Genomic DNA, 19,485 nt, shown 5'->3' with positions numbered 1-19,485 from the left:
TATTTATTTTTATTAATATTTTTATTGAGGTTAAGAGTAAAACAATACAAAGTAACCACAAGCATAAATCCCCAACCAGTGGGGCAATTTACAAGAGTATATATCACAGTACATACACTAAATAGTACATCAGACATATAAATCACACCTAGCAGCTGGTATTTCAATCACCATGAGCAATAAAGAGCTAACATTCAAAATTAACTACTAGTGTTGTAATGTTGTCCAAGTGGCTGATGAACCTTTAAATAAACCTCAGTGTTATAAAAAATTTTAACCTATGGGACCTCTTTTTGAGACCTCCCAACTTTAACTACTCGTGGGATTTGAAAAAAAGAAATATAGCATTAGTCGCTACAACGAAGCACAACACAGTAATATCTTCACAAAGTTTCAATTAACATCAGTTACTACAGTTAAGCACCAAAAAAAAAAATGGACTATGAACGCTTAGAGATAAGATCTATAATGATATCCAAATAATACCAGATAGACAGAAAAAACATAAAAGAGCCGTCAACTCTAATTTACCACCAAAGCTATGTATAAATAGTATTGTTAGTGGTGTATACAGGGAGTGCAGAATTATCAGGCAAGTTGTATTTTTGAGGATTAATTTTATTATTGAACAACAACCATGTTCTCAATGAACCCAAAAAACTCATTAATATCAAACCTGAATAGTTTTGGAAGTAGTTTTTAGTTTGTTTATAGTTATAGCTATTTTAGGGGGATATCTGTGTGTGCAGGTGACTATTACTGTGCATAATTATTAGGCAACTTAACAAAAAACAAATATATATCCATTTCAATTATTTATTTTTACCAGTGAAACCAATATAACATCTCAACATTCACAAATATACATTTCTGACATTCAAAAACAAAACAAAAACAAATCAGTGATCAATATAGCCACCTTTCTTTGCAAGGACACTCAAAAGCCTGCCATCCATGGATTCTGTCAGTGTTTTGATCTGTTCACCATCAACATTGCGTGCAGCAGCAACCACAGCCTCCCAGACACTGTTCAGAGAGGTGTACTGTTTTCCCTCCTTGTAAATCTCACATTTGATGATGGACCACAGGTTCTCAATGGGGTTCAGATCAGGTGAACAAGGAGGCCATGTCATTAGATTTTCTTCTTTTATACCCTTTCTTGCCAGCCACGCTGTGGAGTACTTGGACGCGTGTGATGGAGCATTGTCCTGTATCAAAATCATGTTTTTCTTGAAGGATGCAGAGTTCTTCCTGTACCACTGCTTGAAGAAGGTGTCTTCTACAAACTGGCAGTAGGACTGGGAGTTGAGCTCGACTCCATCCTCAACCCGAAAAGGCCCCACAAGCTCATCTTTGATGATACCAGCCCAAACCAGTACTCCACCTCCACCTTGCTGGCGTCTGAGTCGGACTGGAGCTCTCTGCCCTTTACCAATCCAGCCACGGGCCCATCCATCTGGCCCATCAAGACTCACTCTCATTTCATCAGTCCATAAAACCTTAGAAAAATCAGTCTTGAGATATTTCTTGGCCCAGTCTTGACGTTTCAGCTTGTGTGTCTTGTTCAGTGGTGGTAGTCTTTCAGCCTTTCTTACCTTGGCCATGTCTCTGAGTATTGCACACCTTGTGCTTTTGGGCACTCCAGTGATGTTGCAGCTCTGAAATATGGCCAAACTGGTGGCAAGTGGCATCTTGGCAGCTGCACGCTTGACTTTTCTCAGTTCATGGGCAGTTATTTTGCGCCTTGGTTTTTCCACACGCTTCTTGCGACCCTGTTGACTATTTTGAATGAAACGCTTGATTGTTCGATGATCACGCTTCAGAAGCTTTGCAATTTTAAGAGTGCTGCATCCCTCTGCAAGATATCTCACTATTTTTGACTTTTCTGAGCCTGTCAAGTCCTTCTTTTGACCCATTTTGCCAAAGGAAAGGAAGTTGCCTAATAATTATGCACACCTGATATAGGGTGTTGATGTCATTAGACCACACCCCTTCTCATTACAGAGATACACATCACCTAATATGCTTAATTGGTAGTAGGCTTTCAAGCCTATACAGCTTGGAGTAAGACAACATGCATAAAGAGGATGATGTGGTCAAAATACTAATTTGCCTAATAATTCTGCACTCCCTGTATAGTATATAACCTGCCTCAAGCTAATCGTGCATAATATAAACCACAGTTTAGTCACACACTCTTTACATACTTGCAGTAGCCGAGACAACCTACTGTACCTGAACTGGTCTCTGAGTTGGTTATATATCGTGAGAACTCTAGATAGCAGCGTTGATCAATGAGAAATATTTGCTGTTTAATAATAAATCGTATAATAGGAGGGACTACATTTTCTATGTAAGGAGTGGATTGGGAGAGCAGTAAATGTATAAAAGGGATAAATCCCTTATTATGAATATAATATGTCTTGCCGCACTTATAAAGCGCAAACAGGCTGTAAATAGTGAAAACTAAGGCTGCCGCTATGAAGTACCTCTAGACTGAAGTAAAGCTCCATATCAACTTATAAGAGGCCTTATGCAAGCCCTAGATCGTAACATCTGTTAACATATTATCATTGTAAACTAATGCATGTAAAACAGAAAACTATAGTAATGAATAACCCTAGGCTACAGGATGTGTTCTATTTGTTATAGCATTCACATGGCAGCGTTAACCTCCCATTCCGGCAAAACACATTGAGTCTGACTAGGGAAAACATCATGTGCAATATAGGGTATAGGCATTACTGATGAGAGACCAGATGAGTTATATGTGAAAAACTGGATAGAGAAAAAAAAAATATTGTCATAGCTAAATGAGTCCTGTAGCTATCTGGAGAAAGTCACAAACAGAGTCCAATCAATGACCCACTCACGGGTTAAAGTAGTCTCCGTTCGCTGGGTAACAGTTATCTCACCCTACATCGTGATACCAAATAATGAGTCTGAATGGAGTTTTAGATCTTCTTGCTGGAGTTTCCATAACCGCAGATGTCGTTCCTTCAAACCAACCCTGCAGCACTAGTTTATCGCTGGAGTCATTAGTCCCACCAGACGAGCTACGGGTCTGAACTACCATCCACTTGGTTACCTGTATTGGAGGTTCAATGGCTAGTCCATAAGTGAAGTGTAAGGCCGTTTCAGCTGGCCCAAGCCATTTACCAGATATCTCATAGCAATCCGTATTTTCTCTCCCATCATCCTCTGCCCCCATATCTTTTCTTGCAAGTGTGTCATATTTACTCCGCACGAGGGTGAGGCCCCTCTGTGGGGAGACATTAATGTAGTCAGCCGTCGTACAAGCCTCCTCTTTCGCGTAGGTATGCCGCACAGAAAAATTATGGTCCGGCACTATTAGCTCCCAAATGTACTTCGCTATGGCTGCAATCCGCTTTGGGGTGCAATCCCATCTCTTCGGGGTAGCCAAGTTTGTAGCACATAGAATTTCCATGTCTGTCAAGGGTGCACTCTTCCAGCCTTTTGTATTCTCTCGCAGTTGGGGTTCAAAAAGTTCTCGCTGCCCAACCACACGGTATCTAGCCTCAGACCCGGGCCCGAAAGGACCGCAACCCACTTCCACAGCCAGGGGTTTGCGGTAATCAAAGTCTGGTGGAGACATTGGCTCACCTAAGTACCGAGTCAAAGTCGGGCATGTCGCGGGTCTCAAATCAGGAGCATGGGTCTCAGAACCGATCTTCTCTACACACTTAGGGAGCAGCTGGGGAATAGTTGTCTCCTGTAGCATGGCGCAGATGTTTTTCTCACAGTCCGATAAGGTTTGCATTAGAGTATTCAGTAGATCCTTCATTGCCATATCGGAATAAGTATATTCCACTTTGGTGTTGAATGTGCTTTCAAATGTCTTTTCTCAAAAACAAAAGTTTAGAACAGTGTTGGTATCTGTGTACTTATAACCTTAAATAGGTAGTAAGGGGGGGGGGGGTAGATGAAGGTCCAGGCCGTAGTAAGGCCTCCGCTGTGTCCCTCCTCTAATATGGTCTGCTGGGCTGAATTGTTGTGGAAAGGAAATATATAAAGGTGCACCTCAAATGTTCAAGTATACTATTCCACTCGAAGAAGCTGTCAACTTTATGATGGTTAGGCAATAACCAGTGAATTTGATTGCACTAAAGCACAGCCCGTGAAGAAAGCAGCCATCTTGGTCGATGTACGGACACGCCCCCCACGTTCCTCTATGTTTGCCGCAGCTTGAGTGGCCAACTCGTAGGCACTGTGAAGGTTTTGTCTGAGGGTCCTCACATACTGGAAGTGAGAGTCTGACTTTGTCCCATCTGGGGACACCCCCAGCCGGACATTTATCGGTATTCTGGCTTCCCTTCCAAACATTAGGAAGTAGGGTGAGAATCCTGTAGACTCATGACTTGTGCAATTATATGTGTGGACCATGGCCTCCACATGCTTACTCCAGGACCGTTCTCCACTTGTTTTAGAATCCCGAGCATGTCCTATATAAACGCTCAGGCTGGGCATAATCCTCTGGGTGGTAGGGTGGTGTTCTGGACTTCTGAAGCTGCAACATATCCAACAGTTCTTTGATCAGCTTACTCTTAAAGTCTCTACCTTCATCAGAATGTATTCAATTGGGCAGACCGTAGTGCATAAAATACTTCTGTCAGAGGACATTGGCTACGGTCACAGCCGTCTGGTCTTTAGTGGGAAAAGCCTGAGCGAATCTGGTGAAATGGTCTATTACCACCAGAACATTCCCGATTCCGGTAGTATCATTCTCAATACATAGATAGTCCATGCACACAAGATCCAGGGGTCCTGTACTTTTCAGGTGGCCCATAGGGGCAGCAATCACAGGCAGAGTCATTCTCTGAATACATCTTCTGCAGGTCTTCACATAATGTTCAACATGTTCTCTCATGCAAGGCCATTAGAACCGGTCTTGTACCAGGCCCTAGGTCTTGTCTACCCCAAGATGCCCATGTTGATCATGGAGGGCTCTCATGACCATTCCCCAATATCTATGAGGTAACACTAGCTGCTTTCGACCAGGGTGGTCATGGTATTTTATTATTCTATAAAGGATTCCATCTTCCAGATGCAGTTTACTCCATTCTCTCCGGTACAAGTCTCTTTGTAGAATGGGGAGGGAGCTCAGTAATTTAGGGTTCTTGGCCTTAAGGACTGTCCCAACATACCAGTCCTGTGACTGGGCTTTCTTCTAGTCTTCAATGGTTATGTGAGACCACTGTTGGAGCATGGCTGGAACACAGAATAACTCTGTTATGTCTTCTGGGGAGTGACTAATGGAATCTATTCCTCTGAGTTCAGAAAACTCATCCTGCGTCTCTGCCCCTACATATATGTTTGGCAAAGGGCTCCTACCTCAGGCACAGGGATTTCTTCCCATTCCTCCTTTTCTTCATGAGGAGGAAGTCCAGGTCTGCGGGACAGAGCATCTTCACTGACATTCTTAGAGCCTGGCTTGTATTTAAGACTGAAGCTATAGTTCGACAATGCTGCCAGCCACCTATGCCCTGTGGCATCAAGCTTAGCTGTTTGAATATAAGTAAGCGGATTGTTATCCGTCCTTACCTCGAATGTTGCTCCATACAAATAGTCATGTAACTTGTCCACAATTGCCCACTTGAGTGCTAAGAATTCTAGCTTATGGACCAGATTTTTTTTCTCTGCACCAGTTAGACTTCTACTTATGTAGGCCACTGCTCTTAACCCTTCTGGGTAGCTTTGATGCAGTATGCCCCCTATGCCTTCCATACTGCCATCAACATAGAGTACATATTGTTTCTCAGGATCTGCATACGCCAATACAGGAGCTTCGGTGATTCTTTTCTTCAAGGCTAAGAAGGCTTCTTCGCATCCTGAGGTCCATTTCTTTCCAAAGGAGTCTTAAGGACTTGGCGCCTTAACGCCCTCTATATCAACGGTAGTCTTTAACAGGTTGTGTAGCTCTCGAGCAATCTTTGAGTAGTCTTTCACAAACCTTCGGTAGTAACCGCAGAATCCATGGAATGAGCGCAGCTCACTGGTGTTATCCGGCCTGGGCCAGTTCACCACCGCCTCGATTTTGGTCTGGTCAGTTGTCACCACTTGTGCGGAAAAAAGGAAGCTGCAATTCACAGGAAGAGCTGTGTATTAGTGTCTGTGATGGACATAATTCCCTGTCAGTATGACAGGGGTAGAGGATACTCCTTACAACTAAACAGGATTCAGCTGCACAGGCTGAAGGGGAGCTCCATGGTCTGCCAGTCATTTACTTTGTCTGGATCCTGCTCCACAGCTGTGTCACAGGGTAAGACTGCAGCTGGCAACTTACACTAAATCAGCAGATCAGAGGAATGCTGTTACTTTACATAGGATGGAGTCTCTATGCAGCTCTCTCACAGCCAGGCCTCACACACTCCTTCACTGCTCTGGCATGTCTCCTTCCCTCTGTGTCTTACACTCTTCTCCCCAGTTTCAACAACAGGATCTTCCCTATAGGCTAAATTGATCACATAACCAACCAGTCTGATAGTTACCTAGGCAACTTATCCTGCAGTCACTGTATTCAGGTGCAGAAGTTTAACAGGAAAATGTGAGGGGCTACATCAATTAAAGCTTTTTTGTTTGGTCAGAAGAGTGGTAGTTGTGTGCATTGCACAATAAATATTAGTGCTGGTTCACTGTCAGTACAGATGTGGATGGATGATCTGTAGAGAATAGGAAGTCTACCTCAAGCCCGGGAGTTTAGCTAGATTTAGGCCTAGGTTTAGGCCTATATATCACGTTGCCTTTTCACTCCTATGTTCTCTAAATGTTTTATTTATTAATTTTATAACAAATTAATCATCCCTGGATATCTAGCTGAGGTGCATGAACCTTCTAGGTGTCCTTGGCTTTAGGTTGTGAGAAATAAATGAATAAATAAAACAGTTAAGGATGGAGGATAATACATATACCATTGCCTTAATTTTCATAAAATTAATGGGAGATAAGTTATCAATTCTGTGGCTGGTCTCATTGTGCAATAATGTTACCGATCTCAGTGGTATAATTATACTGGTTTTTGTGCACTTTAATACTTAATAAAGAAAATAAAAAATGGTGACCTGTTGCAGATCCTCGTATTACTTGTATATTAGAAATTATGAGTGTTCCATTATAATAGGAAATATGTACAGAGATACCTGTAGATTTCAATTTAGGTTTGTTAAACCACAATATAATAAGGACTTTGTAAAATCGTGTAAGTCCCTTTAAGATAGCAGCTCAACACACATTGTGCAATACTAATTATCTGTGTCAATAATATTCTTATAAAATATGTTTCATCAATATTACAAAGCATATAGGGTACCTTCACCAGGAACAAATCAATTATTATCAAATAACAATATAATTACTTTCACAATGAAACAATGCAGATTATACATTTGTTTATGAGCTTATAAGGTTCATCAGTGCTGGTAATGGATGGAAAATGGATGGAAATACATACTGTACATTTTGATTAAAAAAAAAAAAAGCTTCATTCAACTTACAACAGCTGGGGAAGGTACATGGATGCTCCCCACTGACCGAGGACGGATTTGATTGACTAAATGGCATAAAACAACCCCATCCATGAGAGCAGATCCCAGGTCTTCGGGGAGACAAATTTTTAACCTTACTTCAATATTCTGAAACAAAAAAAATTAGACATTCTTTTTTTAGTCCTAGAGAGTGTAAGGTTTGTAGCATTTTATATTCACTTTTTGTTTTTCCGTCATTTTTATCTTTGTGCTGCAGAATTTTACAGAAATAACTTTTCATGTGTAGGACAGAAGGATAATACAGTTTCTTTACCTTATTCCCTATGTAACATTCATATGCAACACCATTAACCCCTTAACGACTGAGGACGTGCAGGGTACGTCCTCAGAAAAAAGGCAGTTAATGCCTGAGAACGTACCCTGCACGTCCTCAGTGTGGAAAGCAGCTGGAAGTGATCCTGCTCGCTTCCAGCTGCTTTCCGGTTATTGCAGTGATGCCTCGATATGGAGGCATCCTGCAATAACCTTTTTAAGTCATCCGGTGCAGAGAGAGCCACTCTGTGGCCCTCTCTGCACCGGAGATCGGTGGCTACCTGCGTTGGTGGGTGGGAGCCGGACCGGGAGGCGGGTGGCGGCCATCGATGGCCATGTGGATCTGAAGGGGGGCGGGATCGTGGGCGGGGGTGGCTGGGGGCGCGCACGGGCGCGCGCGCGTGCACGGGAGGGTGGGGGCGGGCGCGTGCACGGGGAGGGAGCGGGTGGGAACTGCTACACTGCAGAAAATGGGGAAATAAAAAATATAATAAAAAATAAAATTTAAACAATCAGCAAGGTGGTGGGGGTTTGTCTGTGGGGGGGGGGGGGGGAAGCTACACTACAGAAAAAAACAAAAAAACCCCAAAAAAAGCACTTTTTATTGTAAACTGGGTACTGGCAGACAGCTGCCAGTACCCAAGATGGCCCCCAATAAGGCAGAGGGGAGGGTTAGAGAGCGGTTTTGGGGGGGATCAGGGAGGTTGGGGGCTAAGGGGGGGATCCTACACAGTAGCATATGTAAATATGCTAAAAAAAAATTCATTTTTTTTTAAAAACCCTTTTATTTTAGTACTGGCAGACTTTCTGCCAGTACTTAAGATGGCGGGGACAATTGTGGGGTGGGGGAGGGAAGGGAGCTGTTTGGGAGGGATCAGGGGGTGGGATGTGTCAGATGGGAGGCTGATCTCTACACTAAAGCTAAAATTAACCCTGCAAGCTCACTACAAACTCCCTAATTAACCCTTTCACTGCTAGCCATAATACACGTGTGAGGCGCAACAGGATTTAGTGGCCTTCTAATTACCAGAAAGCAACGCCAAAGTCATATATGTCTGCTATTTCTGAACAAAGGGGATCCCAGACAAGCATTTACAACCATTTGTGCCATAATTGCACAAGCTGTTTGTAAATGATTTCAGTGAGAAACCTAAAATTGTGAAAAATGTTACGTTTTTTTTAATTTGATCGCATTTGGCGGTGAAATGGTGGCATGAAATATACCAAAATGTGCCTAGATCAATACTTGGGGTTGTCTACTACACTACACTAAAGCTAAAATTAACCCTACAAGCTCCCTAAAAGCTCCCTAATTAACCCCTTAACTGCTGGGCATGATACACTTGTGGTGCGCAGTGGCATTTAGCGGCCTTCTAATTACCAAAAAGCAACGCCAAAGCCATATATGTGTGCTATTTCTGAACAAAGGGGATCCCAGAGAAGAATTTACAACCATTTATGCCATAATTGCACAAGCTGTTTGTAAATGATTTCAGTGAGAAACCTAAAGTTTGTGAAAAAATTTGTGAAAAAGTGAACAATTTTTTGTATTTGATCGCATTTGGCGGTGAAATGGTGGTATGAAATATACCAAAATTGGCCTAGATCAATACTTTGGGATGTCTACTAAAAAAAAATATATACATGTCAAGGGATATTCAGGGATTCCTGAAAGATATCAGTGTTCTAATGTAACTAGCGCTAATTTTGGAAAAAAATGGTTTGGAAATAGCAAAGTGCTACTTGTATTTATGGCCCTATAACTTGCAAAAAAAGCAAAGAACATGTAAACATTGGGTATTTCTAAACTCAGGACAAAATTTAGAAACTATTTAGCATGGGTGTTTTTTGGTGGTTTTAGATATGTAACAGATTTTGGGGGTCAAAGTTAGAAAAAGTGTGTTTTTTCCATTTTTTCCTCATATTTTATAATTTTTTTTATAGTAAATTATAAGATATGATGAAAATAATGGTATCTTTAGAAAGTCCATTTAATGGCGAGAAAAACGGTATATAATATGTGTGGGTACAGTAAATGAGTAAGAAGAAAATTACAGCTAAACACAAACACCGCAAAAATGTAAAAATAGCCTTGGTCCCAAACGGACAGAAAATGGAAAAGTGCTCTGGTCACTAAGGGGTTAAAAGGAACAGATATACATACAAAATAAATATGTAACAGACCATCCAATCATTCTTCTTGTTTATGTCCTTATAGTTAGATGGATTTTCTCACTATCTCTCACTTTGTTTTTGATAGATGCACCTCCATTTCCACTACTTTTCTAAGTTTGTGTTAATATTCTGCTGCCCCTACCACTGTAGTTCATCAGAATAGCAATATACTCGTAACCCATGTGGGGTAGCTATACCATTACTTCTAGAACCAACAATGGGCTAGATTACAAGTAGAGCACCCATTCGCCCGTTTACGGGCACACAATAAATAACCAGCCATTACAAGTGATTGTTTAATGCTACAGTGAGCTTGCGGTAGCAATTAGTGCTCCAAAATTAACCAGAGATCAGATCTCTAAAAAATGTAAACCCCTTGTCCCTCTAAAATAAAGTGTTTTGTTCCTTTTTAAGATTAAAATATGTCAGCATCTTTATTTTTTTAAAATATAATTGCACAAAGGAGTTTTAAAGGGCCAGTAAACCTAGGAAATAATGTTATATAATTCTGCACTATGTGCAGAATTTTATAACATTAGCTTAGCTCCAGATTTCTAAAGTGAAGGGTTAAATAGATATTACACAAAGAAAACAGAATGCCGCTCCTGGCTCTACCAAGCGGGTTTGTTTTCTTCTGCTAAGCGCATCACAGGCACACTGTCTATTCAGTGCGCCTGATCGCGCTATTAAAATCAATGTAGCTCGCTCTCGTCTGGTAGCGGGAGCGAGTAACATTGATTATAATAGCACGATCGGGCCGGCTGTGATTAGACAGCGTGCCTGTGATGCGCTTAGCAGAAGAAAACAGACCCGCTCAGTAAAGCCAAAAGCGGTGTTCTGTTTTCTTTGCGTGATATCCATTTAACCCTTCACTTTAGAAATCTGGAGCTAAGCTAATGTTATATAATTCTGCACAAAGTGCAGAATTATATAACATTATTTCCTAGGTTTACTGGCCCTTTAAGGGGTTAAAGTGAGCGGGTGTGGGGCGTTAGAAAAAAACGGCACTGAAAAGTGCCTTTACATTGCGGTCTATGGGGACTGTGCTATATTACGAGTGGAGCACAAATATTGCTGGCCAAATCTATTTTTACTTACCAATGCAAACTGATATGCCACACTCTGGAAATATGAAATGAAAGCCCAGTTTTTAAAAATACTATTAAAAACAGGGACACTTTCATTCATCAAAGTTTAGAAAGCAGCCGTTTTGTTTAAAAACTTACCTTTGTTCTTTTCACAACCAGAGCAGCTTCCCCCACTCGGAGATCCTCTCTTCACACGTCAGCAATGACTAGTCCGGCTTCCTCCAATCACGGCATGGCCTCAGGCAATGACTCCTCTGGGGGGAAAGCCGTGATTGGAGGAAGCCGGATTAGTCATTGCTGACGTGTGAAGAGAGGATCCCGGGGTGGGGGAAGCTGCTCTGGCTGTGAAAAGAACAAAGTTAAGTTTTTAAACACAACGGCTGCTTTCTAAACTTTGATGAATGAAAGTGTCCCTGTTTTTAATAGTATTTTTAAAAACTGGGCTTTCATTCATCAAAGTTTACCTTCACTTTAATTGCAGCAAGGTGACGATGCATTCCAAAAAAATTTTGAACTCACCTAGTTTATTGCAACTCTGTTGAAAACTTTTGTAATAACAAGGTGTTTACTGCACCTTTAATCAAAACTGCTTAATAATAATATTCTCCATTTATTTAATTGTCCTTTTCTCTGTGGTTGAATAATGAGAGAAAATAGCGACAAACAACCCATTTGAAAAATCAGGCTCTCTTCTTTCAACAGAGGGGATGTATTTACCTATATGTGGTGCCAGGTTGAGATATGGGCAGTGTATTAGGACTTCATACAGAAAGAGAAGCAATTTACCAGGAACGAAAAACAGCTCAGTGGTTTGTTCTTTTACCCATTTACCACCTAGGAGTAGATTCTTTTAGGTCAATTATGCTTTCACACAGGAGAACTTGTCTAAAGTATATTAGTCTGATCCCACCTAACAAGGTCAGTCCAGCCCTGAAATACCAGGCAATTGACCAATGTGCTTAGAGCAGTGTTTCCCAAACACAGTCCACAGGACCATTACAATGCAAGATATTCATTATTTCTCAACTAGAGCACAGGTGAAACAATCAGCTCACCCATTAGCTGATTATTTCACCTGTGCTCTAGTTAAGATTTAATTAATATCTGACCTTTTAAGGGTCCTGACTGGAGTTGGGAAACACTGGATTAGAAGGATATGGCTGCACCACACTAACAAGGCCCAAAGGAGGCCGAAATGTTTGTCTGGGGTTGCCATTTCCTTTGTTCAGAGGAGAATTGCCTGGTATTTTGGGGCTGGACCTTTTTATGTGGGAACAGATTGATATACTTCAGGAAAGTTCTTCTCTGTGAAAAGCACAATTTAGCTAAAAGAAGCTACTCCCAGGTGGTAACATGGCCATAGAACAAGCTACTGAGCAGTTGTTTGTTCCTGGCAGACGGCTTCTCTCTCTTTACACAGTGTAATAGGACCCCTGCCCTACAAGTAAAAGTAAGCTCTTGTGTATGACACATCACTCATCACATAATAATATTACACTTTATGGCCCTATGGTTCATCATTATCTATCTATGAATTGTCTTGTCCTCTGCACAAAGCAGTGAAAGCAGAAGACAACACTGTTTTATCTTCAACACTGAAGTGGTTAACCAACAGTACCAGTAAAGTTTGAGAGAGTGTACAAATTACAGGAACCACATGTGCGTGAGTTGTGGTTCTATGTAGCATTGAATCTGGGGGTGAATTTACGCTTTTTTTTATCTAATAAATAAAGTGTCTGTTGTTTTAATGTGTCATGCATGTGATGTTAAAGGCTGATATAAAAATTATTTTCATACGTGCAGAAAATTTATCAGCAATTAAACACTATAAAATAAATAAATAAATAATTGGAATTTTCAGAGTAAAACTGCATGAAAAGGAAATAAAAAGGGTAATGAAAGAAAATTATATATTTGTTTTTACTGCACATAACTAATTATGACAAATTCAAGTTTATATGTTGAATTAATGAAAGGGTGAGAATCCCAATTATGGCTATATTACCAAGTGTGTGGTAACTGTTACTCCTTAGGTTAGCATGACTTGAGAGCTTGTGTCAAGGGTAGGGGAGAAAAAACTAGTTGCAGTTAACACAACATAAATACACTTAAAAGTACTGTTACATTCATATAAACACCATCTGATAAAAAATACATTAAAAATTTATATGGACTCAAAGATATATGGCCTCCTCTACACTTCCACAAAATCTTGCCCTGCCCTGCCCTTGATACAACCCACTATAACACTACTCTCTCCTCTGCACTTGAGACCCTTGCTCCGCCACAAATATGCAAAACCCCACATCGTCAGCTCCAGCCCTGGCACTCTCGGCAAACACACTACCTGCAAAAATGCTCCTGTGCTGCTGATTATGCCTGGAGGAAATCCCGCTCTGAACCAGATTTCCTCCACTATAAGTTCATTCTTTATTCTTACTCATCTGCCCTTCATTTAAGCCAAGCAAACTTACTTCTCTTATATCTACTCACTCCTCAAACCCTAAATGTCTTTTCTCTATTTTCAACTTTCTCCTCTATCCACCTGCACCACCCCCTTCATCAGCCTTTAGTGCTCAAGACCTGGCAGACTACTTTTTCAACAAAACACTTACCATCCAAAGTAATATCCCAACACAAGACTGCAACCTTCTATCTCCGCCCCCGGTCACCCACTCCACCACTCTCTGCACCTTCCCCCCAACCACTGAGAATGAAGTGAGTTCCCTATTTTCACACCTCACTACCTGCCCACTTGACCCTATTTCTTCACATCTAATACCTTTTCTTTCTTCTACCCTCAATCCAGCTCTTACTCACATATTCAACCTATCCCTTACTACCAGTTCATTCCCATCTTCCTTCAAACACGTAAAGGTCATCCCCATTCTCAAAAAACCCTCCCTCGACCGCAATTCTCCTGCAAACTACTGCCCCATATCACTGCTTCCGCTAGCTTCAAAAGTACTGGAAAAACTAGTTTTCGATCGCCTAACCTACTTCCTGTCCTCCAATACATTGCTTGACCCCCTGCAATCTGGCTTCCCTCCCCAACACTCAACTGAGACAGCCCTCACCAAGGTTACCAACAATCTTCTTTCTGCTAAAAACAACGACCACTACTCTATACTTATCTTATTCGACCTGTCTGCTGCCTTCAACACCGTTGACCATCCCCTTCTCCTATGGACTCTCAGCTCCCTTGGGCTCAGTGACACTGCCCTCTCCTGGATCCACTCTTACCTATCTAATAGGTCATTTTCTGTCTCATTTGCTGGCGACTCCTCCTCCTCATTGCCTCTGTCTGTTGGAGTACCTCAAGGCTCTGTTCTGAGTCCTCTACTCTTCTCTATTTATACTTCCTCACTGGGTAAACTTTTCAGTAGCTACAGATGATATTCAGACCTACCTATCCACCCCTGCACTTTCTCCGTCAATTCTCACATCAGCGACCTTTTATCTGGCATTTCTTCCTGGATAGCCTCTCACCACCCAAAAAATCCACATGTCCAAGACTGAGCTCCTTCTAATCCCCCCTCTAATTCTACTCCAGTTTCTAACTTTTTTTTATCACTATTGGCAACACCACTATCTCATCACCCCAAGTTCACTGCCTAGGAGTTACACTTGACTCCAATCTGTCCTTCATACCCCACATCCAATTGCTCTCTTCATCCTGTCGCAACCAGCTAAGCAATATCTCCAAAATTCATCCGTTTCTGAGTGCTGAGACTACTAAACAGCTAATCCTCTCCCTGGTAATTTCACGACTTGACTACTGTAATAACCTACTAACTGGCCTAACTCTCTCTCGACTCTCCCCCCTTAAAACCATCCTAAATGCCTCTGCTAGACTAATCCCGACACACTGTATCTGCTGCAACTCTCTGCGAGTCCCTTCACTGGCTCCCCAATCAGAGCAGAATTAAATTCAAAATTCTCACCCTCACCTACAAAGCCCTTACCAACTCAGCACCCCCCCCCCACCTGACCTCACTCATCAACAAATATACTCCAGTCTGCCCCCTAAGATCAAGCAATGACCTGCTCCTTGCATCTTCTCCCATCACCTTCTCCCATGCTAGACTACAGGACTTCTCTCGTGCGGCACCAACCCTCTGGAACACAGTTCCTCGAGCTGTCAGACTTTCCCCTAACCTCTCCTCCTTTAAACGCTCCCTAAAGACCTTTTTGTTCAGGGGAGCCTAACTCCACACTAACATCATTATCACCTTTGCAGTCCCCACCTCCTGTTTCTCACCCTCCTACCCATCTAGATTGTAAGTTCCCACAGGAACAGGACCCTCAATTCCCCCTGTATTCATTTGTTTAATTTTGTCCAACGTCTTATATTGTATTAGAGCTGCAACAACTAATCGGCATAATCAATAATAATCGATTATGAAAATAGTTGTAAACGAATCTCAATCGATTAGTTGGTATGCAATTAGTTGGTCTGTGCACAGCACCAACTGCTACACTCCAATGACATCTACATTTTACTTTTCACTTTTTCAGGACAGTATAAGTTTCTTTTTAAGTTTACAACTACTCCTGTCTTATCTGCAACCCAGAAATAATAGGAGTCATTATTTGGATTGTTTATACTAAATCAGGTGATTTGGGACAATGCTTTGTATGATATAGTGCCAAGTTTATTATTTACACCAAGCCCTAGATTGATGGCATTTGTTATATGAATTGATGCCACTATTACCTGTTTGCCCAATTTTTAGCGGATCACTTGCTATTGCTGATTATATATACTCTATAGATAAATGTGTAAGGCTGTGTCCTGTTACTGATATATTGGGGCCAATTTATCAATGTCTGTCCAACATGATACGCTGTAGCGTTTCATGTCCAACAGACATCGCTGAATGTCGTCAGCATACGCGGTCGGCATTTAACATTGCACAAGCAGCTCACCAGAACTGCTTGTGCAATGCCGCCCCTTGCAGATTCGCGTCCAATCGGCTGCTAGCAGGGGGTGTCAGGGTGTATAGGATCAGGCGGATTGCAGACCGCAGCTTCAGAGGCAGCGGACCAGTTTTAAGACCGCTGCTTCATAACTGCCATTTCCGGCGAGCCAATTTTAATTAATTGGAATATGTACGTAGTAGTAAGTATATATCTGTTATTTTAAGAGTGGACTAGGTATTTTTCCCATAACATTATAGCTGGTTGTTTACCATTGCATATAGATATTCAAGATATTTTTATGTTAGAAGGAAGTCAAGGCTTACTTTATTAAGAGGCCCCTTGCATTGGAGAGCTAGCAAAGATAAATAGCCCACCTTAGTGAAATTGGCAAAACCCTACTTATGCATCTCAGGCACCTCAACACCATCTGAGCGCTTCTCCTCTGCTGCAGGCAAAATAGCTTACATAAAAAGTATGCCAGCCTCAGCCAGTAGTATGTGGACATGTTAACATTTTTGCATTGCAATGCAAAGTTTCTGAAAGAGTGAATAACAGAATGTTATAAACAGCGGTAGTCTACCTCTTACTAGTTCTCTCTCTTTTCAAACAGTTTGTGGATTTGTTTTGCTTAATTATAAAAATTTGTTCTGCTGCTTAAAAAATTGAACCAACAGTTCTGTTAATGTAAAGTTGTAAAGTTTTAGTCTGAAGTTTATATTTATAACACTCAGTATGTGGATTTAAATATAGGAAAAAAATTATTTATTTATTTTCTATCCGATTAGTCGATTAATCGAAAAAATAATCGGCCGATTAATCGATTATAAAAATAATCGTTAGTTGCAGCCCTATATTGTATTGTACTGTACTTTTTATCTTTGTTCCCATGGACAGCGCTGCGGAATCTGTTGGCGCTTTATAAATAAATAATAATAATAATATGGTATAAGGTGTTTTTAAAAAAAGGGCTTATTTATATATATATATATATATATATATATATATATATATATATATATATATATATATATATATATTATTTTAAATTATTTTGGGCCAATGTATAGAAAGATGTTATTAGATTTCATTTTGTCTAAACTTAGAATCAGAGAATTTATATATCTTTTTAGCGTAATCAATAAGATTGTGTCTATATATGTGTATATATATTTGTCAAAAATCATCTGTGTTATGTTTTGAAAGTAGTTTTTTATATATGTGTGACCTGACCCTTTAAATAACTGTTGATCTCTCGTTTTTTGTGTATAATGCTGTCAGTAACCAGGTACTTTTAACTCTATGGTTAGGTTTTAAATCAAATATACTTGCTCCGTGTAAGAAAGGTGTTTGGTGTGACTCGCTAACTCATAACCCTCACTTTGGGATAAAACTACTCACAGGCTTGGTGGGCTATTACGAAGCCTCTGACGAAGTGGATACTTCCGTGAAACGTGTTAGGCCATGCCCACCTTTCGCCACGTTGCAAGACGCTGCATGTGTGTCTATCATTTGGTTACAAAGTAACTGTTTGTTGCCATTATCTGTAGCTATTTGGCATTTTAACTATATCCATCGCTGGTGAACCGTTGCTAGCGAAACAAATTGCACTGCAGTGTGACTTTATAATTTTACTATATACGGAGACCAAACAACGGACCATAGGATATACGTAGTGGACTATTTATCACTCATCTGGGGTGCTCTATGCTTTCATCTTACCTCATATTGATTGAGGTTTTATCTTGTGAGTACCCACCCTGAAGGGGGACTGTTTGTTTTATGCTGATGTTGTATTAAACATATTACACTATGGGGAGATTCTTTGTGCTCTTATTCCCTTAGATTACACATTTACTACTTCGTACTCCATTTCTGGTACTGGAGGACTACTTGTAAGCTGCCGCTTCTCCAAATATTTGATTGGAATTAAGAAGTTGAAGAAGTGACCTAAAAGGATTCTAAGACTTTTCTTTCACAGATAAGACTATTGTTTTATGTGCTAAATTGTGTGTAATTTACCAAAAAAAATGTGTGTGATATTTACAAAATTTTTTTTTTTGGCATTTTCTTTTCTGTGTATTATATATAGTGTGCGCAGTTTTTCTCTGTGTTATATACAGATTTGTATATATATATATATATATATATATATATATATATATATATATATATCAAATCTGAATATTACTATGACAAGGTCTATAATTTTTTACTGAAAATAAGAAACAACTACTATAACATATGTATCGAGAGCAGTATGTAATCAGTATTGCAGAAAATAGAAATCTAGCAGGTGAACATTACCTCACGGAGGTGATCCGTAAGTTCCTTCTCTTCTCTCAATTGTTCCATTTTCCTTCGTATCGTAAACTGAGGGTCTACTGACTCCAAGTTCCTCTGCGGCCTGATGAAGACTACCAAGGAGACAAAGTATTTTATACAAACTAGTTAGACAGGATAAAACAATTACTTATTTTACCTATAGTGAAGTATTGACAATACACAATGGGGTTCAACATACAACAATACAGATTTACATAAACAATTTTGAAATATCTAATTTTGCAGCTTCTCACTTGGTGGTGGAAAAAGTAAACATAATTATCTTAGGCCTAGTTTCCATTGTAAGATGTGTAAACTGGTAGTAACAAACCCTCTGCATAGCCTTGTTGTAGATATTCTTGTTATTATTACCACCAGTTTACAACAGCAATAGAAACAAGGTGCCTTTGTTTTACAGATCAGTCATTTCTTATTCTAAAAGGCAGTTGCAATGAAGGATACAACAAATCTCTCAGATTTCTCAATGAGACAAATTTTAAACTTTATCATTTTTAGTTTTCACCGCTTGAGCAACCATATTTTTCTCTTGAGCAGCACACTATTGCAGTTTACACATTATTTTTTCACCATTATTTTCAGTGTTTATAATAAAAAAAAACTTAAATAAAATAATTTAAATGTTTATGATTCCTAATAGGTGTTTGTACACTTAAAAATGTCAATTAAAAAATTATTATCTTCAATAATATCTTTAATTATGTGAAATTGTTATCCGTACACCTATTATGTAATCAGTGAACGTTGCCATTTCTTTAGCATAAAGCATTAAAATTAAGCTGTTTTGCATAAGCATCAATTTGTTAAAATACAGTTACATTTTGAAACACAAAAAAAAAAAGATCTTTTTCATAAATGACGTGTTATTTCTGGACTGGCACCCATGCTTAAAGAAAATGAGAGCAAAAGCTCAATTTACAAGGATGCATTATAAACTACCACCACTAGGGGGAAGCAAACAACAATAAAAGTTCAAAGCAGATAGAGACAATTGCACAAAAGGATACAGAAATACAGAAAAAAAACAGAAAAAAAACAGATAATTGTATTTATTTATATACAAAATTCAATTTTCATGAGACAGAAAATCGATTCATATTGTCACTAACAAAAAAGTACACTTGCATGCTATGATTTACAAACCA

The 19,485-nt window shown here is 40.0% G+C and overlaps 1 protein-coding gene across 1 annotated transcript in view; it reads right to left on the bottom strand.

The window, feature by feature from the left end:
* The window catches only part of LRCH1 (leucine rich repeats and calponin homology domain containing 1), a 476,896-nt gene that overhangs the window by 64,155 nt on the left and 393,256 nt on the right, over positions 1-19,485 (bottom strand). Inside the window, exons 16-17 of the mRNA XM_053708012.1 lie at positions 18,305-18,414; positions 7,512-7,649 (exon numbers count right to left, since the gene is read on the bottom strand). Coding sequence (XP_053563987.1) covers positions 7,512-7,649; positions 18,305-18,414 — 248 coding nt within the window. The remainder of the gene's footprint in view (positions 1-7,511; positions 7,650-18,304; positions 18,415-19,485) is intronic.

Source organism: Bombina bombina, chromosome 3, assembly GCF_027579735.1.
Source record: "Bombina bombina isolate aBomBom1 chromosome 3, aBomBom1.pri, whole genome shotgun sequence".
Taxonomy (NCBI): Eukaryota; Metazoa; Chordata; class Amphibia; order Anura; family Bombinatoridae; genus Bombina; species Bombina bombina.
The sequence above is the reverse complement of the archived record's forward strand: the minus strand, read 5'-3'. Positions and strand labels throughout refer to the sequence as shown.